At 47.2% G+C, this 24421-nt stretch overlaps 1 protein-coding gene across 1 annotated transcript in view; it reads right to left on the bottom strand.

Annotated features, from left to right (window-relative positions):
- TM2D3 (TM2 domain containing 3) overlaps positions 1 to 24156 on the bottom strand; it is a 61169-nt gene extending 37013 nt beyond the window's left edge. The window contains 3 exon segments of the mRNA XM_029575394.1: positions 9 to 166; positions 1247 to 1339; positions 24007 to 24156. Coding sequence (XP_029431254.1) covers positions 9 to 166; positions 1247 to 1339; positions 24007 to 24085 — 330 coding nt within the window. The 5' untranslated portion in view covers positions 24086 to 24156.
- Between the last annotated feature and the right edge of the window lie 265 nt (positions 24157 to 24421).

Genomic DNA, 24421 nt, shown 5'->3' with positions numbered 1-24421 from the left:
ATACTTACAACACAATGAACTTGCTGTCTGATCCTGCATTCAAAAAGTGTTTGTTTTCCGTAGAGACACGAGTAATTTTTACTGCAGGTCACACAGTCTGGAGGTAATCTACTACAGAGTCCACCACTGGGGCAGTTTGAGATGTAAGATGGAGTCTTTGTGCTTTCTGTGGAAGTTGACACACCTTAATAAAATATTTTTCCTAAACTTGTGTAGTTCATGCACATTATAAAGGGCAGGTTCTGTTTTTGGCATTCCTTGGTGGTTCTCTCTTCTCCCCTATTACTGGGCTTTTCTGGGCATGGTAGTTGTGTCAAGAAAATACTTGCAGCAAGATAAATAAGTAAAATGCTTAGTTCGTACCATCCTGATGCCTACCCAAAAAAACATTTCAGTATACTGGTAGGTAAAGGGAGAGGGGACTGGATAATTGTTAATTTAAATAAAAAACTAGAAAAAACAGTGAAAATAATCTACAGTATGACTATGAAAAAAAAATCCACATTTACTAAAGTGTTAAAAAAAATTGCTTATAAGTCCCCCTCCATATACTCAGATTCAAAAATATATTCCCTTGAATTTGTAACTTATGATGCAGCATCACAAAATGAGTCAGCAATGACAACATGTGGATTGTGGGAACCATGTATGACCAACTTGTAAAGGAAGTTTGACTCCAATATTATACATCATACTCACAGACCGTCCATGTCAATACAAATAATAGAATTTAACAGTGGCTGCTGTTGGCCCATAAATAAGCACTTCTGCACCACTTCTCTATTTTCCATTGCCTTCTGATCTACTCCCCCACATCACTTTCTCTCTCTTCCTTGAGTGGGAGACCTCAACTAATCATCGCTCTCTGACCCAGCAGTAGTAGTATAGACTATTCTGCTCCAAGCCAACAAAGACAACACAAATCAGCTCCATCTCTTGACCTTCTGCTCTACTGGTTGGGTTCCCTCCCATGCAGCAGCTTAGTTCCACCTTCAAAACAAATGTCTGACCACAGAGCGAATGAACTTGTTGCACCTGAGCTCCTGGATACAGGGAAGAGACTATGAGATCCTCCCCTGTCAACCAGCTGTTCACTGAGACTTAAGGAGCACTCATCAGTATAGCTCCAACAAGGAACAAAGAAATAGATCTCTGGCTGCTCTATAAAGAGCTACTTCTGCCTTTAAGAGGCAGTGCCTTAACACCAACTGCCATTAGAATTTATATGTTGAATATTTTCTTGTACCTATTGCTCTGGGACTTGGGTCCAAAGAATGTGAAGTCATTTGCTCTTTTGAGAATTGTGTCCTCAGCTGCGAGTGCTCTATGCTCAAAGACCCTGTAAGAAAAGAAAAAAAAAAAAAACACAACTAATTGCACGCTCACCAGAAATAAGAATCCCAAAGGAAAGCATTCTGAGAAATGTTAACATATTTCCAAAGTTATTAAAACAAAGTGCTGTGAAGACTAATACTAATGTATAATGAATGCTCCAAGCTGTAAAACGAGGTCTTCGGATTTTAAGCAGAGTTACATAATGATACCATGTTATATAAAACGTTTGGGGTCTCCACACTCTCATAATGTTAAGATTACTTACCTGGTAATCTCCTTTTCCTGGACTCAAAACAAATGGGTATAGTGTGCTCGTGCTAGCAGTTGGAGACGGATCTGACGTCAGCACGGGTACATATACCCCCACAGGAAGTGAAGCAATTCAGTAATCTTCCTTGCAAAAGCTGTTATAGCCATATGTGTACTGACCGATCGATTAATCAACAGGATTACCCTGACCAATTAATGGTAGCTGGAGACCGCCAGTGTTCTCAACCGGAAGGCGTCGACACCCGGCAGGGTGGAAGCCCTATCATAAGCAAAACATGGCTTACCTTGAGTCAGCGAATCCCCATGTATATCGGCAGCCGGGCGGGATGCTGAGTCAATCTGCATACACTAAGGAAAAGGAGATTACCAGGTAAGTAATCTTAACATTTCCTAGCGTGTAGCAGATGGACTCAAAACAAGTGGGATGTACAAAAGCTACTCCCGGACTGGGCGGGAGGCTACCCGAGGACCGTTTAGGATTGCCCTCGCAAATGCTGTGTCCTCCCTGGCCTGAACGTCCAGACTGTAGAATCTGGAGAAGGTATTGAGGGAGGACTATGTCGCCGCTTTGCATATCTCTGCAGGCGACAGCAGCTTAGCTTCTGCCCAAGTGGCTGATTGTGCTCTGGTAGAATGAACCTTGACCCGTAGAGGTGGTGGTTTTCCTGCCTCTACGTAGGCTGCCTTGATAACTTCTTTAATCCAGCGGGCGATGGTCGGCCGTGAGGCCGCTTCCCCTTGCTTCTTCCCGCTGTGCAGGACGAACAGGTGGTCCGTCTTTCGTACTGCTTCTGACATTTCCAGATATCTGGACAGCAGTCTGCCGATGTCGAGATGACGTAGTATTCGACCTTCTTCCGATTTCTTCAAACCTTCCGTGGTAGGCAAGGATATGGTTTGGTTGAGGTGAAAGTGGGAGACCACTTTGGGTAAAAAGGAAGGAACTGTACGAAGATGGATAGCCTCTGGAGTGATTCTAAGAAATGGATCACGACAGGATAATGCTTGTAGCTCTGAGATGCGGCGTGCTGAACACACAGCCAGCAAGATCACCATCTTCAAGGTTAACAAACGGAGAGACAGGCCTCGAAGGGGCCTGAAGGCTGATCCCGCTAGAAATTCCAATACTAGGTTAAGGTTCCACAAGGGCACAGGCCACTTCAGTGGCGGGCGAATGTGTTTAACTCCTTTCAGGAAGCGTGAAACGTCTGGGTGCTGGGCAATGGATTTGCCGTCACGTCTGGGACCGTAGCAAGACAGCGCTGCTACCTGTACCTTGATGGAGCTGAGGGAGAGACCCTTCTGAAGTCCATCTTGTAGGAAGTTTAAAATGATAGGAATCTGTGCGGTGAGAATCACACCAGGCTTCAAAAATTCTCCAGATCCTGATATATGTTAGAGATGTGGAGAACTTGCATGCTCGGAGGAGTGTATCTATCACCGGCTCTGAGTATCCTCTTTTCTTCAGTCTAGCTCTCTCAATGGCCAGACCGCAAGAGAGAATTGAGCTGGATCCTCGTGGAGAACGGGGCCTTGCCTTAGCAGGTCCCGGTATGGAGGCAGAGGTAGAGGATTCCCTGCCAGTAGTCCTCTCATGTCTGCGTACCAGGGTCTTCTTGGCCAGTCCAGGGCCATTAGAAGAACTAGACCTCTGTGTCGCTGAATCCTGTGAACAATGGAGCCCAACAGGGGCCATGGAGGAAATGCATATAGTAGGATCCCCTGAGGCCACGGCTGTACCAGGGCATCGATCCCCTGAGCTCGAGGATCCCGCCTGCGGCTGAAATATCTGGGAACTTGAGCATTGGACCTGTCTGCTAATAGGTCCATGGCTGGCGTCCCCCAGTGATCCACAATTAACTGAAAGGCTGTGGGTGACAGCTGCCATTCTCCCGGGTTTAGGCGTTCTCTGCTGAGGAAGTCTGCTGCAGTGTTGTCCTTCCTGGCGATGTGTACGGCGGAGATGTCCTGAAGATTGGCCTCTGCCCAAATCATCAGGGGAGTTATTTCTAGGGACACCTGTTGGCTTCTGGTGCTGCCCTGTCGATTGATGTATGCCACTGTGGTGGCGTTGTCTGACATCACTCTGACCGCTCTGTCGCGAAGTCTGTGGGCAAATCGCAGGCACGCTAGCCTGACTGCCTGTGCTTCTAGTCTGTTGATATTCCATCTTGACTCTTCTCTGGTCCACCGTCCTTGGGTGGTGAGCTCCTCGCAGTGCGCTCCCCATCCGTTCAGGCTGGCATCTGTGGTGAGCAGAATCCAGGTTGGGGAGGACATTCTTGACCCCCGGCTCAAGTGGCCGGGCCATAACCACCAGCGCAGTTGATTCCGCACTCTGGCTGGTAGAGGCAGGTGTATGGTGTAGTCCTGTGATCGTGGACTCCATCGAGATAGAAGGGCGCGTTGCAATGGTCTCATATGAGCCCGCGCCCATGGCACCACCTCCAGGGTGGATGCCATGAGGCCGAGGACTTAGAGATAATCTCGAGCTGTGGGCCGGCTGGCGCTCAGCAAGACCTGCAGATGAGTCCGGAGTTTTGACTTTCTCTTGGGGGTCAGGCTGACCTTGTCTTCCTGGGTGTCGAATTGGACCCCTAGGTATTCCAGCAACTGGGATGGCTGTAGGGAACTCTTCTTTATGTTGACTACCCATCCTAGGCTTTCCAGAAGAGCTATAACTCTGTTGGTTGCCCGGTGACTCTCATCCAGTGACTTTGCCCTGATCAGCCAATCGTCCAGGTAGGGATGGACGAGGATTCCTTCCTGAGTGCCGCTGCCACTACAACTGTTACCTTGGTAAAGATCCGCGGCGCGATGGCTAGCCCAAAGGGTAAGGCCCGGAATTGGAAGTGCTGATTCAGGACTTTGAAGCTTAAATAGCGCTGATGATCCCGATGAATTGGGATATGCAGGTAGGCTTCTGACAGATCTAGGGAGGTGAGAAACTCCCCTGGCTGTACTGAATTCTTGACAGACCGTAGAGTTTCCATGCGAAAGCTGGGGACCCGTAGGTGTCGGTTGACTGACTTGAGGTCCAGGACGGGCCTGAAGGTGCCCTCCTTCTTGGGTACTATGAAATAAATGGAATAATGCCCAGAAAGTACCTCTTCCGCAGGTACTGGGATTATGGCTTTTAGGGCCAGGAGCCTCTGTAAGGTCACTTCTAGTGCCACTGCCTTGAGTGGCGAACAAGGAGATTCCACAAACTTGTTCGGCGGAAGCTGAAAGAAATCCAGGTAATATCCTTCCCGGATGATGGCGAGGACCCACTGGTCCGAAGTGATCTCGACCCACCTGCGGTAGAAGAGGGTTAGCCTGCCCCCTATGGCTGCTACCCTCGGATGGGTCGGCTGATTGTCATTCTGGGTTACGGCCGGAGCCAGAACCCAGGCCGGTTCTCTTCTTGGTGTGCTTAGCCCGAAAGGGCTGATTCCTGACCTGAGAACGAGGTGCCTGATAGCGAGACCGGTAAGGGTTGAAGCGCTGCGAGTTTCTACCTCTGGATGGTCTAGAAACAGAACGCTGGTTCCTCCTTGACCTGTCTTCTGGTAGACGGGGTAACTGAGAAGCACCCCATTTAGTAGCCCAATTCTCAAGGTCGCTGCCGAACAGTAGGGAACCCTTAAAGGGCATTCTTGTAAGTCGAGTCTTGGAGGACGAGTCGGCCGCCCAATTGCGTAGCCAAAGCTGTCTTCTGGCTGCCACTGAGGAGGACACTCCCTTGGCTGCCGTACGGACGAGGTCGGAGGCTGCGTCTGTGAGAAATGCGAGAGCCGATTCCATGTCTTCTCCCGGGGTGTTATTTCTTGCCTGTGATAAACAGGAGCGTGTCACCACGGTGCAGCAAGTCGCGATTCGAAGGGACATGGCTGCTACCTCAAAGGCTTGTTTCAGAATGGTGTCCATGCTTCGGTCATGCGCATCCTTGAGAGCTGCTCCCCCCTCCACCGGAATGGTGGTGCGTTTCACAATTGCGTTAATTATGGCGTCTACCCTGGGGCATGCCAGCAGTTTCTTGGCTGTCGGATCTAGAGGGTACATGCCAGACAAGGCCCGACCCCCTTTGAATGAGGCCTCCGGTGTCTTCCATTCCAGCTCGATTAGCTGCTGTGCTGCTTGTAGGAGGGGAAAGTGGTGAGCCGTTTGGCGCAGGCCCTCTAACAGAGGGTTCTGTACAGGGACCCCTGTGGGGTCCTGGCCCGGAATGGCCAGCTCCGATAAGCATTGTGAGACCAGGCCCGGCAGATCTTCTCTCCGAAAGAAGCGTCTCATGGTCCGATATGGTTCTATCTCCGAGGGAAGTTCGTTCTCCTCGGGGGGCTCCTCACTTACCTGTGAATAATCAAAATCCCCATGATTGGGGCTGTCGGGTGGTGAGTGGCTGCGTCTAGGTCTCGAGGGTCCAGAGGCCGGATCAACCGAGACGGAAAGACCCATCCGAGGAGCAGACTGCATCTGGACAAAGGTGTGAATCCCCTTAAATAATTCCACCCAAGAAAGCGAAGCCAGATCTGGCCGCAGGGGTACCAGGTCTCTCGGATTCCCTGGCTGCTCGCCGCGGCCTGCTAAGTCCGGAGTGTTCTCTAAGGAACTGTTGGGCTGGGACCGGTCCTGTCCTGGAACTGCCATGGCTTCCTCACATTGGGCACATAGGGAGTCTGCTTCCTCGCTCTGTGTGGCTCTAAGATTGCATGCTGAGCAGAGGCTTAGAGCGTTCATGCCTGATTCTGGGGGTGCCAGCTCTGCAGACGCAGAGGCCTTCTTATGCTCCATTTGCCTCAAATGCGGTGTCGTCCTACGATGTGCGCCTAACACAGGCGCATAACAGCCTGCGCCTATAAACAGGGCGTCTTATAACCAGTGTGCGTATCCTAGTAGCGTGCGCTCACAACGTGCGTTTAGCAATCAAAAGTGCTTAATTAGAAAAGAGAAGTAGGCAGGCAAAAATGGCGACCTCCCAGGCGGGCGGCCTCGTAGGCAGGCCCAGTTAGTCCACACTTCCTCAGAGACCAAGTAAAGATGTACGCCTTACCTTGTCTTAAGCGCTTCCCGGCTGCGACCCGGGTGGTCTCCGGCTGCGGGGGGATAGGGGAATACCTTCACCGCCGCGCTTAAGGAAGTGCACCCGCTGCCTCTAGGCCGCGCCTGAACCGCTCGGGGGCCAAGTCCACGCCGGGACCGAGGCTGCCTCTAGGTCGCGCCCGAACCGCTTGGGGGCTAAGCTGCGCCCAAGCCCTTCTCACTCGGGGGCTGAGTCCCTGCCGCGAACCAGCCACCGGACCGAGGCTCCTACCTCCGAAGGACCATGGAAGTCAGCTCGGGAAACTCAACTGGGTGAGTGACCGCCTGGTATCACCACAGGAGTGTGGGGCTCGTCTTCAGTAGATTTCTTCTAAGAATTTAGTCGATAGAATTTGGAAAACACGCTCAGCGAGCGTGGGTAGCTCCAAACTGCTTTGGAGACAGAAATTACTGAATTGCTTCACTTCCTGTGGGGGTATATGTACCCGTGCTGACGTCAGATCCGTCTCCAACTGCTATCACGAACACACTATACCCATTTGTTTTGAGTCCATCTGCTACACGCTAGGAAATTGAACTATAGGGCACTAAATGAACAATTCGAGTTCACAGAATGGTGCAGAGCTGTTCCAATGCAAATCTTAGTCCAAGGGTACAATTTACTCCTGGGGGAATTCTGCATTGCTCAGATGTGCAGAATTTACCTCCCCCATGCAGAAGTCTGCATTTGCTCAGCAGAATTATGAACCAGGAAGCAGCAGCATCAATGGAGGCCTATGCAAGTTGGAAGAGAGGAAGGAACAGCATCAGCGTCAGCTGAAAGCGGGAAAGGAGCAATGGGTGGACCGCTCTATACAGACCACAAAAGAGGCGACAGAAAACAAGCTGGACAAGAGGATGCTGCTATGTAGTCCAAAAAAAGAGGGAGCAGCAGGGTGGCAGACAGAGAAAAGGCCAGGGGGCAACTTTCTGTCTCCACCCCCCCCCCCCCCCCAAGAGTTGGGGGGGGGGGGGTTTTCAGACAAAGAGAGAGCACAGGGTCTTTCTGGGGTGAGGGATTCAAGCCTTGTAGAAGGCAGACAGTTGGGGATGAGGGAGTAAAGCCTGAGTGGGAGGGAGGGAGGTGATGAGTGCACTGGGGGATTCACTCAAAAGGGAGGAGAGATCAAGCATAGGCAAGAGGTTCAAGCCATAAGGGGGTCAGAGTTGGGGAGGACTGTGGAGCCTGGGAGAGGGTGAGAGCAATATGCAGAGCCAGGCCTTGTGATGGGAAAATTCTGCACACTTGTTTTTTTGAGCAATAACTATTTTTTGTATTGCATTATAAATTACTCAAAAAAGGAAAATTAGTTTCTTACCTGATAATTTTCGTTCCTGTAGTACCAAGGATCAGTCCAGACACCTGGGTTGTGACTCCGCACCAGCAGATGGAGACAGAGCAAGACTTGTCGGGCACCCTCACATATAGTAAGGCGCCACCCACAGCTCGTCAGTCTTACTAATGTCAAAGCAAACTGGAATAAAACCAAACTATCTAACTATACCGCCCCACACTAGGGCCGATTCAACAAAACCCCCAGCTGGATCAGAACTTCCAGAACCAGAAGACCAACAACAGACTCTGAAAAATTTAAGATCAACCGAGCGGACTCTTCTTAATTTGAAAACACCACAACACAGACTACTTGGGCGGGCGCCTGGACTGATCCTTTACTACAGGAACGAAAATTAGCAGGTAAGAATCTAATTTTCCTTTCCCTGTACGTACCAGGATCAGTCCAGACACCTGGGATGTACCAGAGCTGAACTACTGAGGGTGGGAACCAGAGAGTCCCGCTCGCAGAACTCTCCCTCCGAATCCAGGCCCTGAACATCCAGGCGGTAGTGTCGAGCGAAAGTATGCAAAGACTTCCAAGTTGCCGCCCTGCAAATCTCGTGGCGACACTTGCGAAGATTCTGCCCACGAGGCGGCCTGGGCTCACGTCGAGTGAGCTCGAAGGCCCACCGGAATAGACTTACTTTTCAATAGGTACGCAGAAGAAATAGCTTCCTTGAGCCACCGTGCAATCGTGGTCCGAGAAGCAGCTCCACCCCGCTTTGGGCCCGAAAACAGGACAAACAGATGGTCCGAAACCCGAAAAGGATTTGTTACCTCCAGATAACGGAGCAGAACTCTGCGGACATCAAGCTTTCTCAACACCTTGGCTTCCGGATCTGACCGCGTCCCCTCCGGAAAAGCGGGCAGCTCAACCGTCTGGTTCAAATGAAAAGCTGACACCACCTTTGGAAGAAAGGAGGGAACCGTCCTTAGGGAGACCCCAGAATCCGCGAAGCGTAAGAATGGCTCTCGACAAGATAACGCCTGCAACTCTGAAACTCGTCTCGCCGACGCAATTGCCACGAGGAACACCGCCTTAAGGGTAAGATCTTTTAGCGTTGCCCGCTTGATGGGCTCAAACGGCGACGTGCACAGAGCAGAGAGAACCCAATTGAGATTCCAGGAAGGACAAGGATGACTTAACGGGGGGACGCAAATGCTTAGCTCCTCGAAGAAAACGCGCCACGTCGGGATGATGAGCTAGCGACCTACCGTGCACCTTTCCCCTGAGGCAACCAAGCGCCGCTACCTGGACTCGAAGGATACTACACGATAAACCTTTTGCAAGCCCCGTCTGAAGGAAGGCGAGAACATCCGGCACGGATGGTAACACAGGATTCACCTCACGAGTTCTACACCAATCCTCAAACACCGCCCAGACCCGGACGTAGGCAAAGGATGTAGACCGTTTCCTAGAACTCAGCAAGGTGGCCACCACCGCATCCGAATACCCCTTATTCCTCAAACGTTTCCTCTCAAACGCCAAGCCGCGAGACAGAAGTGATCCGCGTCCTCCAAACAGACTGGACCTTGACGGAGGAGTGCTGCCTCCCCTCGAAATCGTAGAGGGGCCTCCCTTGCCAACTGCAAGAGGTCCGCGAACCAAGGCCGCCGTGGCCACTCCGGTGCCACCATGATCACCTCCGCCGGATGCGTCTCTATTCGTCGAAGGACCTTGCCTATCAGTGGCCAGGGAGGGAATACATATAGGAGAACGTCCGTGGGCCAAGGGAGTACCAGAGCATCTACCCCTTCGGCCCCTCGTTCTCTCCGTCGACTGAAGAATCACGGAGCCCTGGCGTTCTGAGCGGTGGCCATCAAGTCCATGTGTGGCGTTCCCCACCTTTTGCAGATGAGGTGGTAAGCCACCTCCGGCAGCTCCCACTCCCCTGGGTCCAATCGATGCCGACTGAGGAAATCCGCTTGGACATTGTCCACTCCAGCGATATGGGACGCCGCGATGTTGCTGAGATTTCTTTCCGCCCAGAGCATTAGCTGCCGCGTCTGCTCCGCAACAGCCCGGCTCCTCGTTCCTCCCTGGCGATTGATATATGCCACTGTGGTCGCATTGTCTGACAACACTCTGACCGAGGTCCCTCGGAGCAAGGGAAGGAACGACTGTAGCGCCAACGTGACCGCTCTGGTCTCCAAGCAATTGATGGACCACTGTGACTGAGCTTTGGACCTCTGTCCCTGCACCGAGCGGCCCATGCAAACCGCCCCCCATCCGGACAAGCTGGCATCCGTGGTGACTACCGTCCAGTTGGGCATGATCAGGGACACTCCGTGTGTCAGATTGTTGGTGCTGAGCCACCACTGCAAACTGGACCTCGCCTGATCCGTGAGCGGGAGTGGAAGGTAAAATTCTTCTGACACCGGCCGCCATCGGGAGAGCAATGCGGATTGCAATGGACGTAGATGAGCGAAAGCCCAGGGAACTAACGCCAGCGTTGACGCCATCGACCCCAGCACCACCAGGTAAATCGCACACCTGCGGCATCCGTAGGGACAAGAAACGGCGCACCTGACTCTGCAGCTTGCACACCCACTCTTTGGAGAGAAACACCCTGCCTTGCTTCGTGTCAAACAGCGCTCCCAAATATTCCAGGGTTTGGGTGGGAACCAGCCGGCTTTTGGCGAGATTGACCACCCATCCGAGCGACCTCAAGAGCTGCAGGACTCTGTCAACTGCCTGTCGGCACTGTATTTCGGATTTGGCGCAGATCAGCCAATCGTCCAAGTAGGGGTGTACCAAGAACCCCTCCCTTCGCAGTTCGGCTGCCACCACCACCATTACCTTCGTAAACGTTCTTGGAGCAGTGGCGAGTCCGAAGGGGAGAGCTTTGAACTGATAGTGTCTGCCCAGGATACAGAACCGCAGATAACGCTGATGGCACGGCTGAATTCCGATGTGAAGGTAAGCCACCGTCAGGTCCAGAGACGCAAGGAATTCTCCTGGTCGAACCGAAGCTATTACTGAGCGGATTGTCTCCATTTTGAATTGAGGAACGCGAAGACATCTGTTGACCCCTTTGAGGTCCAGGATGGGTCGGAAAGTGCCCTCTTTCTTTGGCACAATGAAGTAAATGGAATACCGGCCCAGATGGCGCTGTCCCGGAGGTACGGGCACTACCGCGCCCAGGTCTTCTAGGCGTCGCAGTGTATCCCGGACTGCCAAACGCTTGATGTGTCCCTTGCAAGGGGACACCAGAAATTTGTCCGCTGGAACCCAAGCAAAATCTAACGCGTAACCGTGTCTTATCACGCTGAGGACCCACTGGTCCGTGGTTATCCTGGTCCATTCCCCGTAAAACCGCGTCAACCTGGCTCCTACATTCGGCGTGACCAATGGAGCCAGCTGCGGGGAAGGGACCCTCCATATTTCATTGGGCCGACTTCGGGCCGGTTCCCGCCGAGGAACCGCCTTGCCTCCCATACTTCTTTCCACGAAAGGACTGGGACCACGATGACTGTCTAGAGGAACCAGATCGATACGGAGCCCCCGACGATCTCTGTGGCCGCGACTTCCTGGGCCCACGGAAATGGGACCTATTGGAAAAAGAAGTCCGAGCTCTGTATCTGTCCTCCGGTAACTTGAACGCTCTGTTTTCTCCGAGGGACTGCATCAGGTCGTCCAGTTGTTTGCCAAATAACAACTTCCCCTTAAAAGGGAGCGATCCCAGGTGGGCCTTGGAGGATCCATCCGCCGCCCAATTGCGGAGCCAAAGGAGACGGCGAGCAGAAACTGCCGAGACCATGGCTCTGGCCGAAGTCCTCAGAAGGTCATGCATAGCGTCCGCACTGTACGCGATGACCGCCTCCAAGTTGTCCGCTTGCGCAGCCTCCTCTCCCGAGAGGCTCGCATTGGCCTGAAGTACCTGAGCCCAGCGCAAGCCGGCTCTCAGGGCAAAGTTACTACAAATAGCAGCCCGGACTCCCAGGGCCGAAGCCTCAAAAACTTTCTTGAGTTGAGCCTCCAGTTTTCTGTCCTGAATATCCTTGAGGGCCGTGGCTCCCGTCACTGGAATCGTCGACCGTTTTGTAACCGCCGACACCACTGCGTCCACTCGAGGAAGACGCAGTAGATCCAGCGCGTCCTCCAGCAACGGGTACAGCTTATCCATAGCTTTACTAACCTTCAGGCTCAACTCCGGGGTGTCCCATTCCCGGAAGAGAATATCAGAAGCTGAAAAATGGAAAGGAAAAGCCTCCACGGGTCCCGTCAGGCCCAACAGAACCGGGTCCAACTTGGCATCCTTTCTAGACTCCATGGGTGAGCATCCACCCCCACTTCCCGCAGAATAGCCGGGATAAGCGGTGCGAGCTCCTCCTTCCGGAACAAGCGCACCACCTTGGGGTCGTCACCCTCCACCGCAGGAGTGCCCTTGCTGTTCCCAGCGTGGCTCGTATCCTCTTCCGAGTGCGCTCCGTTGTCCCGCGGGGCCCCTAAATCAGGGTCCACTTCTTTGGATGAGGCCGACTCTGAGTCGGTATCCTGGGGCCCCCTTGCCCGAGCGCCGCTCTCTAAGCGGTCCACAGGTCTCCGAGGACCCTCCCCCGCTCGCCTCTTCTGGGGTTCCGACCGACCGTCTGAACCCCCTTTAACCGCAGACCTATCTCTTTTCCGCTTTGATCGTTTATATTTTAAAATCTTTTGCAAAAGGACCGCGAAGTCTGACGAAAACGAGGCCTCCGAATCCGAGGAGGCCTCATCCTGACTTCGATCCGACGGAGCAGCCCCCCGCGGGGGGTCCCCCTGCTGAGGAGACAACGCCGGAGGCATACCGCCATCTTCTACCGCCCGCCGCGTGGCCTCCCTCACTGTATCCAAAATGGCCACTGTTCCCGCGCTAAGCAGGAACAGCTCGGCCCTGCCATCTCCGTCGGGTGTAGCGCGCGGCGGCAATCGCGGTCGAGAGCGGACACCCCCGACCGCCCTCGGACGGCCCTTCACCGCCCGATAAGCAACTAGAGCACAGTCCGTCGCGCAGCACGTAGCCCCCCCTCGGCATGCGCCGCACCGCCCGGACCCGACGAAGGAGAGAAAGAAATCAACAGCAAATAAAATTCAGCCCTGTTCTTCCCCCGCACAGAACTCTCCCCACGGCGACAAAACAAAGCAGACAGCAGAAACGGCGAACCGGCAGGAAACACAACACACCAAAATAAAGTCAATCGCAATTAACTTTTTTTTTTTTTTTTTTACTACCTGTCGCTGACCTTGGTCCTGAACTTTCCGCTCCAGCGGGGGTGAGTGAACCGGGCTCCCCGGTGTCACCCCCGACGCTGCTGCCAGAGACAGGCCGGGTCCTCGACCAGGGGGGGATGGTCCCCTCAAAACGAGCAAAGCTTTCCCACTTTTTCTTGTTTCCTATTCCTTTTTTTTTTTTTTTTTTTTAACCACCAAATCAAATCAAAAAACCCTGACTAGCTACCAACTACCCAGGGACCATCAGAGACTGTGGGTGAACCTGCCCCATCTGCTGGAGACAGAGAAAGACTGACGAGCTGTGGGTGGCGCCTTACTATATGTGAGGGTGCCCGACAAGTCTTGCCCTGTCTCCATCTGCTGGTGCGGAGTCACAACCCAGGTGTCTGGACTGATCCTGGTACGTACAGGGAACAGTGATTATTTTGTGTTATCTGAGTAGAAAGGTAGAAGGTATTCTTAAAACAAAATTACTGGCCATATAGACAGACATGGCTTAACAGGGAAGATTCAACATGTTTTTAGCAAAGGGAAATCTTTCCTTACCAATCTATTAGATTTTTTGAAGGCATATTTGAATTTTCAGAAAGCATTTAAAACAAAACCCTCCATGAGAAATCCCACAGGAAATTCAGATGTCATGGTATTGGAGGCAGTGTCTTACTATGGATTGGTAACTGATTAAAAAGACAGGAAACAGAGGGTAGCAAACAGAAGGCAAGACTGAAAGGTCAGTTTTCCTAACTGAGAAAGCTCATTAGTGGAGTTCCACAGGGATCTATCTGTACTGGGACCTGTGCTGTTTAACATTCATAACTGATCTGGAAAAGAGAATGAGTGAAGTGATCAAAAGTTCAGATGATACAAAAAAACAAAACAAAAAAAAAAAAAAACCACCCCAAAAAAGCCCACCAGATTGTGAGGAACCACAGAAAGACTTTGTAAGACTAGCATATGAATGGCAGTTAAAACTGAATGTGGAAAAGTGCAAAGTGATGCTCATTTGAAAAATATTCCAGCTACAGGTACACAGGCTGGGTTCCGTATTAGGAGTTAACCCTCAGGAAAAGAACCTTGGAGTCTTTGTGGACAAAACATTCAAATCCTCAGCTCAATGTGCAATGGTGGTAAAAAAAAAAACAAAACTAAGAGAACGTTAGGAATGATCCAAAAAGTAAATATTGAGGAACTGTGTGACTGCACCTCAAGTACTGAATGCAGAAAGTTCTGGTCATGCCATCCCCCCCCCCCCCCAAAAAAAATAGCAGAAATAGAAAAGGTGCAGAGAAGGCAATAAAAATGATAAAGGGGATGGGATTTTTCCCTTATGTATAGGGCTTAATTTGTAGACAAAAAGGAAGTGGAAGTGGGAAGCGGAGTGGGAGGAAGCAGGGTAGGTATGAGCTGCGTGAGAGATAGGATGGGCTGGGTGTGAATTCTCTCCTATATACACACACATGCGTTCATGTTTACGAACACATCCACTGGCAGCAGAAGCAGTGGGTGGACAAGCATTCACCTCATGTCTCTTCGCCCTCTGAGCTGTGCCAGGAAACTGCAGAAAAGTCAAGGTCATGGCTGCTCTCGTTTGGGGGTTAGCAGCTCCAACACCTTCTGCTCTGCTTTCTCAGGAGGAGTAGGAAAGGGCAGAAATAATCCTGCCACCACAGGCTCTGCTCCATTTCTGCAGGGAGATGAAGCTGATTTATGCTACTGGCTCTACTCTGGCTCCTTCGGTCCAGGCAAAAAGATGGTAGAATGCCATTCTGGGTTTTCCCACCAGAAATAAAGCCCTGGATAACAGATACAAAGAGGGGATGAATTAGCACAAGTTTGACATTTGTGAGCTCTAGTTCTTGTTAAGGCCAGAGTTAAAAACTTGACAACTGGCACCAATACTCACAAATTTCAAACTTATGCTAACTCAACCCTTTTTTGTACCTGTGTTTTGGTCTGCAGAATCTGCCTTAGTATCACCCTTCCCCCTACTGTTCCCTGAAGGAGGAGTAGTGGAAAGAGGACCAAGAGGAAACAGGCTGGATTAGGGAGCAGAGAGACTGTTGTCTGTGCCAAACTCAGTTTTTCCCCTCCTCTTCCCTGCAGACTGCTTAAAGGCGAGGACTGGAGCAGAACATCCTCTTAAGACTGAAAATTTAAAAAAAATTAAAATTAAATTAAAAAACAAAACAAAAAAACAAAACAGGGGTGGGTAAGAGTATGTAAAATTAACGGAGAGTTCATAGGCTATAGGTATTACCAATTATTAGGCTTATTCAGTATTTGATGATAGTTAATGTGGCTTTCAATGCATATCCAGCATAGCTCTCTGCTTCAACGGCAAGGGAGAAGAAAAACTAATACTTCACGCATATCCAGCATAGCTCTCTGCTTCAACAGCAGGGGAAAAGAAAAACAACCAATAAGGGCCGAATAACATAGTCTGGGTAAACAAATAAGTATGGGTGTAGCTTGCTTGTTGCGGCGGTTACTACCCCTAACTAATCAAGCTTGATATTTCACTTGGATGCAACTCCATCACTGCTCTCTGCATTAATGGTGGGGGTGAAAGGGAAATAGAACCAAGGGTTGCTAAGAGCCAAGAGAAACAGATAAGTATGAAAGGAAAGAAGTGTGAAGCTTGCTGGGCAGACTGGATGGGCCGATTGGTCTTCTTCTGCCGTCATTTCTATGTTTCTATATGTTTAAGTTATCAGAACTGCCTGTTTAACTAAGGGATACAGCTCTCTCCACAACAATGACCTAAAGGACAGCCCAGGTGTATGTCAAGGACAGATCCCAGTCAGAGAAATAGCCCAAATCTGCTTGGAGTCAAGAACAGCTTATCTGAAAGGGGGATCTTATCAGACAGGTCGGCTTACAGCGAGCTCTGCCATAGCCCAGGACAGCACTGGTCAAGCGATTATGAGACAGAGATCACACACCCTGGGCAGCAGTTGCCATGCAGTAGGAGTGGGTACATGCCAGAATAGGAGGGGGGGGGGGGTGTCTAGCTTTCCAAAATGAAGGAGCAACCCCTTTACATGCTCCTGTTTGACTATGCATGAGCTCTTACATATGCATGTCCTGCCTGTTAAAAGCAGCAGGAGAGAGGGTTCAGGGAGGCAGGCGGTGGAAGAAGTCCATTCACGCCAGCAGCCATCAGCCCTGCCCCTCCCTGCGACAAAGCAGAAGAGTTCCTGCATCCTGGAAAGCCACATGTAAGAAAATCCTGTCTGTTTGTATCAAACCTGTCTTTTCTTCTCCAGTGTTCAGTTAAGCATCCTTAGCCCAGCAAGTGATAGGAGCAAAGAATGGATACTCCCTTTGGCAGAGACTACTCCAGGGTGAAATTGAAAGTAATCTCCTAAAGTTATGGGGGTAGTTAGCCAGCTATGTTTATTAATATTCCCAAAGCAAGTCAATTAATTATTAATATTCCCAAACCTCAATTCTACTAGGCCTTCCCAAATCGACCTTGCGACCACTACAAATTCTACAGAACGCAACTGCAAGAATATTAACCGGCCAGAAAAAACACAAACAGAGCACATCACACCGACATTAAAAGCTCTGCACTGGCTACCCATTGAAAAATGAATTGAGTTTAAAGTTCTCACCATACTACACAAGTCAATCTATGGAAAGGAAATAAACTGGCTAAACGACACAATCCAATTACACATCCCTAAACCATCCAACAAAGCTTTACTAGCAATTCCCACAACCAACTCCGCTAGACTTATCTCAGTATAGGACCCTATCTCACCCTAGTTGGACCATGTCTATGGAATACCCTACCTGAAAACATACAGAAACAAAGCAACATAAAACTATTCAGAAAGCTCCTAAAAACCTGACTCTTCGAACAAACATACAGAGACGGCATAGGATAAAATTCTCCTCTCCGAATACTATTGCAGTTCCTTCATTACCAACCCCTTTTCTAAAAATGGTCTTCCAAACACAACTCACTTGCAGCCAAGGCTTTTTACAAATTATTGTAACTCTCACAGATACATGCATTGTCCTAGTATCTTTATCCCTAAAGCTGTTTCCACCATCCTCATATCTGATATTTTTTGCAGTATGTATCCACCCTTAGTTTACCATCCTCTCCATTCCCTTCCTCACCACCCTCCCACTTACCTCCAGTATGTCCTGCATTTCAATTCACGCCCATGTAAATTTGCTATTATCATGTACATAGTTTCTGACAAACAACTGTTCAAGATTTCCCTGTTAAAATGTAACCAGTTTTTACCCTGTTTGATGTAAACTTATCGCTGTAAACCGTTGTGAAGGCTTGCGCCAAACAACGGTATATAAAATCTGACAAATAAATAAATGTCAAAGTTTGCCTTAAGTTCACTAATGATGCCAAGTTTTACTCAGTATAGACAATGCACATAGCCACATGCAAATGGGCTGGCATAATTACTTAAACTATATAATAACCATGATGTAAATGCTATCTATAAAAATATGATGCAACAATGTTCTCTAGTATGACTCAACGTTTAACTAATGTAACTATTGTGAACCGTTATGATGGCATACAGGTAGAGGTGTTTAAAAAACAAAACACAGTAAGGGTCCCAATACATGCCCAAGTGCCTGTAACTAAAAACTCACCTGAGCTAAAAAATTCTAACTTATCCCTATCAATTAAAAAGCAGAATAAAAATACAAACAAAAAACAAACTTTGAAATGTTTGTATGCTAATGCCAGAAGTCTAAGAAGTAAGATGGGAGAATTAGAATGTATAGCAGTAAATGATGAAAAACCCCAAAATCAATCCTTCATAATGAATATATAACTTTTTACTCTGTTGATTTCCAATTCTCAAAAAAGAGTGCAATAATTCACAACTGTTAATTGATCTGTATTCTCAAAAAAATTTTTTATGGAGGGAGAGGAACGTTTCATATACAATTATCATAAATCCCGGCCAGGGTAATATGATTGTGAATATAATTATGAACGGACCTCCTCCATCCAATGTGAACCATAAATATGTGAGAAACACTAAAGTTGAAAACTTTTTTCAAGATAATTTTTTTTTCAAGATAATTTTTTTTGCGTGTTGTATAAAATATTTCTCTTGTTAATAAAGGTGAAATGAATCACTCAGTCAATTATTTCAAATAAACGTTCCCAAAAGCCTTGTAAATGATCCCAAGAAGGGTATAGATAGATGTATTGAAACGTTTGTAGAGCAACCTAGATAGGCATAATAGGCAGTCTCTGATGGCTTAAGCATAAGCTCATACAACACCCCGACTTATCTGATGGTTTGAAGGGTCGCCAACGTAGCCACGTTTCAGGTCCATTCAAGGACCTTTCATCAGGGAATTAATCCTCTTATGATGTTTCATCGGTCAATGTTGAGCCATTACCTGCTAGGTCTGAAGCATGAGTCCTTAGACTCTATCCAAGGCTGACAACGCTTTCAACTAACGGAAACGTCGTATTTAAACCAGATGATGGACTAGCTGCGTGACCAATCTCCAACGAGCTCTGAAGCAGTGACGTGTATGTAAGTTCAACCAATCAACAGCAACAATCTCCATTCGAAGCTCGATATATCACTTCACAGCTATAAGATAGAATTCCAATCTAATAATTCATTCAACCCTGTCGGGGCTTGCGATTTCAAAGTGAAAATCCAAAAGGCTTCTCGTTTATTTAAAAGCCTAATCCGTTCATGATTATATTCACAATCATATTACCCTGGCTGGGATTTATGATAATTGTATATGAAACGTTCCTCTCCCTCCATAAAAATTTTTTTGAGAATACAGATCAATTAACAGTTGTGAATTATTGCACTCTTTTTTGAGAATTGGAAATCAACAGAGTAAAAAGTTATATATTCATTATGAAGGATTGATTTTGGGGTTTTTCATCAGTATTGTAGAAATCCTTCTTAAATTACTGTGGTGCTCATTGATAACATTTTAGCAATAAATGATGACAGACTTAATTGGCATCTCAGAGACATGGTGGAAAGAGGATAACCAATGGGACAGTGCTATACCGGGGTACAAATTATATCGCAATGACAGAGAGGAGCACTCGGGAGGTGGTGTGGCGCTTTATGTCCAGGATGGCATAGAGTCCAATAGGATAAACATCCTGCATGAGACTAAATACAAAATTGAATCTTTATGGGTAGAAATCCCTTGTGTGTCAGGAAAGACTACAGTGATAGGGGTATACTACCTTCCACCTGGTCAAGATGGTGAGATGGACAGTGAAATGCTAAGAGAAATTAGGGAAAATAACCAAATTGGTAGTGCAGTAATAATGGGAGACTTCAATTACCCCAATATAGACTGGGTAAATGTATCATCGGGTCACGCTAGAGAGATAACGTTCCTGGATGGAATAAATGATAGCTTTATGGAGCAATTGGTTCAGGAACCGACGAGAGAGGGAGCAATTTTAGATCTAATTCTCAGTGGAGCACAGGACTTGGTGAGAGAGGTAATGGTGGTGGGGCCACTTGCCAATAGTGATCATATGATCAAATTTGATTTAATGACTGGAAAAGGAACAGTGTGCAAATCCAAGGCTCTCGTGCTAAACTTTCAAAAGGGAAACTTTGATAAAATGAGAAAAATTGTTAGAAAAAAAACTGAAAGGAGCAGCTACAAAAGTAAAAAATGTCCAAGAGGCGTGGTAATTGTTAAAAAATACCATTCTAGAAGCACAGTCCAGATGTATTCCACACATTAAGAAAGGTGGAAAGAAGGCAAAACGATTACCGGCATGGTTAAAAGGGGAGGTGAAAGAAGCTATTTTAGCCAAAAGATCATAATTCAAAAATTGGAAGAAGGATCCAACAGAAGAAAATAGGATAAAGCATAAACATTGGCAAGTTAAATGTAAGACATTGATAAGACAGGCTAAGAGAGAATTTGAAAAGAAGTTGGCTGTAGAGGCAAAAACTCACAGTAAAAACTTTTTAAAATATATCCGAAGCAGAAAGCCTGTGAGGGAGTCAGTTGGACTGTTAGATGATCGAGGGGTTAAAGGGGCACTTAGAGAAGATAAGGCCATCGCGGAAAGATTAAATGATTTCTTTGCTTCGGTGTTTACTGAAGAGGATGTTGGGGAGGTACCCGTAATGGAGAAGGTTTTCATGGGTAATGATTCAGATGGACTGAATCAAATCACGGTGAACCTAGAAGATGTGGTAGGCCTGATTGACAAATTGAAGAGTAGTAAATCACCTGGACCGGATGGTATACACCCTAGAGTTCTGAAGGAACTAAAAAATGAAATTTCAGACTTATTAGTAAAAATTTGTAACTTATCATTAAAATCATCCATTGTACCTGAAGACTCAAGGATAGCTAATGTAACCCCAATATTTAAAAGGGGCTCCCGGGGCGATCCGGGAAACTACAGACCGGTTAACCTGACTTCAGTGCCAGGAAAAATAGTGGAAAGTGTTCTAAACATCAAAATCACAGAACATATAGAAAGACATGGTTTAATGGAACAAAGTCAGCATGGCTTTACCCAGGGCAAGTCTTGCCTCACAAATCTGCTTCACTTTTTTGAAGGCGTTAATAAACATGTGGATAAAGGTGAACCGGTAGATATAGTATACTTGGATTTTCAGAAGGCGTTTGACAAAGTTCCTCATGAGAGGCTTCTAGGAAAAGTAAAAAGTCATGGGATAGGTGGCGATGTCCTTTCGTGGATTGCAAATTGGCTAAAATATAGGAAACAGAGAGTAGGATTAAATGGGCAATTTTCTCAGTGGAAGGGAGTGGACAGTGGAGTGCCTCAGGGATCTGTATTGGGACCCTTACTGTTCAATATATTTATAAATGATCTGGAAAGAAATACGACGAGTGAGATAGTCAAATTTGCAGATGACACAAAATTGTTCAGAGTAGTTAAATCACAAGCAGATTGTGATAAATTGCAGGAAGACCTTGTGAGACTGGAAAATTGGGCATCCAAATGGCAGATGAAATTTAATGTGGATAAGTGCAAGGTGATGCATATAGGGAAAAATAACCCATGCTATAATTACACAATGTTGGGTTCCATATTAGGTGCTACAACCCAAGAAAGAGATCTAGGTGTCATAGTGGATAACACATTGAAATCGTCGTTGCAGTGTGCTGCAGCAGTCAAAAAAGCAAACAGAATGTTGGGAATTATTAGAAAAGGGATGGTGAATAAAACGGAAAATGTCATAATGCCTCTGTATCGCTCCATGGTGAGACCGCACCTTGAATACTGTGTACAGTTCTGGTCGCCGCATCTCAAAAAAGATATAATTGCGATGGAGAAGGTACAGAGAAGGGCTACCAAAATGATAAGGGGAATGGAACAACTCCCCTATGAGGAAAGACTAAAGAGGTTAGGACTTTTCAGCTTGGAGAAGAGACGACTGAGGGGGGATATGATAGAGGTGTTTAAAATCATGAGAGGTCTAGAACGGGTAGATGTGAATCAGTTATTTACTCTTTCGGATAGTAGAAAGACTAGGGGGCACTCCATGAAGTTAGCATGGGGCACATTTAAAACTAATCGGAGAAAGTTCTTTTTTACTCAACGCACAATTAAACTCTGGAATTTGTTGCCAGAGAATGTGGTTAGTGCAGTTAGTATAGCTGTGTTTAAAAAAGGATTGGAAGGGGGTTGGGGGGGTATATGGGGTGCGTTTGGTGTTTTCCTTGTTTTATGATTTTGTTGTTATTGCCTGATTATGATGGCTTATGTTTATTGTTCTGGTTGCTGAATACTGGAAAAATTTCAATAAAGAACTGAACAAAAAAAAAAAAGGATTGGATAAGTTCTTGGAGAAGTCCATTACCTGCTATTAAGTTCACTTAGAGAATAGCCATTGCATTAGCAATGGTTACATGGAATAGACTTAGTTTTTGGGTACTTGCCAGGTTCTTATGGCCTGGATTGGCCACTGTTGGAAACAGGATGCTGGGCTTGATGGACCCTTGGTCTGACCCAGTATGGCATTTTCTTATGTCAAATAAAATAAATAAATAAATAAATAAATGCTGTGTTAAGGACTGTAGAGGCATTTGTTGTCTATTTTATTCTAACTGGTAAGCCTGAAGTGTCTGATCAATAAAACTCTATTCTGAGACAAACAGTTGTCCTTTCCTGAGCTTCTCGGATCACATATGAGGTAATATATGGTAAGTTTCTGTAGCACAGCTACTATACCCCAGAGAGGGAAGGGGGAAGCAGGCAGTATCACAGGCTACAGTATGCTCTTATAATCCTTACAATAGAAGTTTATAAAATCGTAAGTGGGGTGGAAAGGGCAAATTAAAGATTCATCTTTTGTCTTTCAAATACTACTAAAACTAACAAACAGCAAATTTTAAAACAAATAGCAGAAAGTACTTTTTCAAGTAATGCTTAACTAAGCTGTGGAATCTATTTCCAAAGGAAATGGTCAAGACCATTAGCAAAGCAGGGTTTAAGCAAGATTTGGACAAATTCCTTGAGGAAAAGTCCATAAAACATTATTAGCCAAATAGACCAGGAAGTAAGTAACGAGAAACAGCTAATTTTGGGGATCTGCTAGTTACTTATGATCCTAACTGGCCACTCACTATCTGGAGACAGGATGCCTGGCTCAATGGGCCTTGTTCTGATCTAATAAAGGCTTTCTTATGCTCTAATATAAAAGCTGTTTTTTTTTCTGAGTCCAAGGCAGTGCATGCCAAAAACCTAAAAGTGAATTTCCCCCCCCTCTCAGAACCCCAACAGGAGCCCCCTTCCTAGTAAGGCTACAGGAGGGGTAGAGGGGTTCCATACTTATTGCATTTCATTACTGTTATTCTACTATTTCAAATCAGAATACGCTCCTCAGTATTTATGGGAATTCAATCAAAAGGTTCAAAGAACCTCTGAATCACACTGATCAAAAATGTGATCTACAGCTATAGTAACGTACAATATAAATCAATAAGCCATAATATATTAGGAATACTGATTTATACTCATAGCTCAGTTTATGAATACGGAGTAGAATGGTAAAAAAAAGATTCATTCTAATCTTATACATATGCACACAACAGTAGGCATGAAGGTAATCTGCACAGAGCAGGAAGTTATTACTATCTGGCGTTGCACAGACTGGATGGACCATTTGGTCTTTATCTGCCATTTATTATATTAGAAGAAAACCCAGACTAAAAGATGCATTCTAGTTCTTCAAAAGGTGCTTTAAAAGGATAACTGCCAAAAGAAAAAATAGGAGTAAAACAGCAAATAGAACTGTTAAATTCTCGTTGAAAGGTTGGCCAAAATACTAGATTATAAAAGCATTTTAATTTAAAAAGCCAAGACAGTCAATTACTCATGCATAAACAAGTCCCGGTACAGAAAATGAACATAGAAAGTATTATTACGACAAAGATAAGATGCACCAGCTACGAACGTAAATTATGCAGACACTTCCGCCCAATCCCTTCTTTTCTGCTGGTTATACATTCTACAAACATACTGACCAATCTTTAAAGCCATTTTACGTCTTACTGCGTGTGTAATGCACAGTTACATATGACATGAATGCAAGTAGGAATATGATTTACTGCATTTCTTATCGGCACGACACTCAAGACACTGGAAGAGTGCACGCGCCACTGGGAAAACAACGCAATGCTACTGCGGCCAGAGGAAAGCAGCTTCCAGAGAGCGTGCCACTCACGCGGCCGCTTAAACCAAGCCACCGACCCTCCGGATGGAAAGCCGACTCCTTCTCAGGCCTTCGCTCTCGCCCATCCTACTCACCATGCCCTGACAGGATACAGAGTTGGGACAGAAACACCATTATACCACCGCATCTCTTCAGCCAGAGCACAGCTGCCATCTTGATTACAGCAGGTTGCTGCTGCTTCCGCTTCCGGTTGGTCACCTGACTTTTGAAATGCTACTCAGCGGGCTTAGAGGTTGGCTGTGTGGCGTGGAGCGCAAATCTGGGGATTTGTAGGCTATTAGAGCCCCCAAAGAAAGTTTGATAGTTCTACAGCACAGAATTATGCAACTCTGAGAACTTTCAGCCGTTCGAAAAGGGCTAAAGTTTGACCCTATGGACTTTAGCTTGAATTTTCAAAGCAGTGTGCTTCGAAAATTCAGAGGTTGTGCCCTACCTTCCTGGACATATGCGCAGGAAGTTACATCTGTATCCAAGCAGGTGTAACTTTGT

Source organism: Rhinatrema bivittatum, chromosome 13 (genome assembly GCF_901001135.1).
Source record: "Rhinatrema bivittatum chromosome 13, aRhiBiv1.1, whole genome shotgun sequence".
NCBI lineage: Eukaryota > Metazoa > Chordata > Amphibia > Gymnophiona > Rhinatrematidae > Rhinatrema > Rhinatrema bivittatum.
Note: the sequence above shows the minus strand (reverse complement) of the source record. Positions and strands in the feature narration are given on the sequence as shown.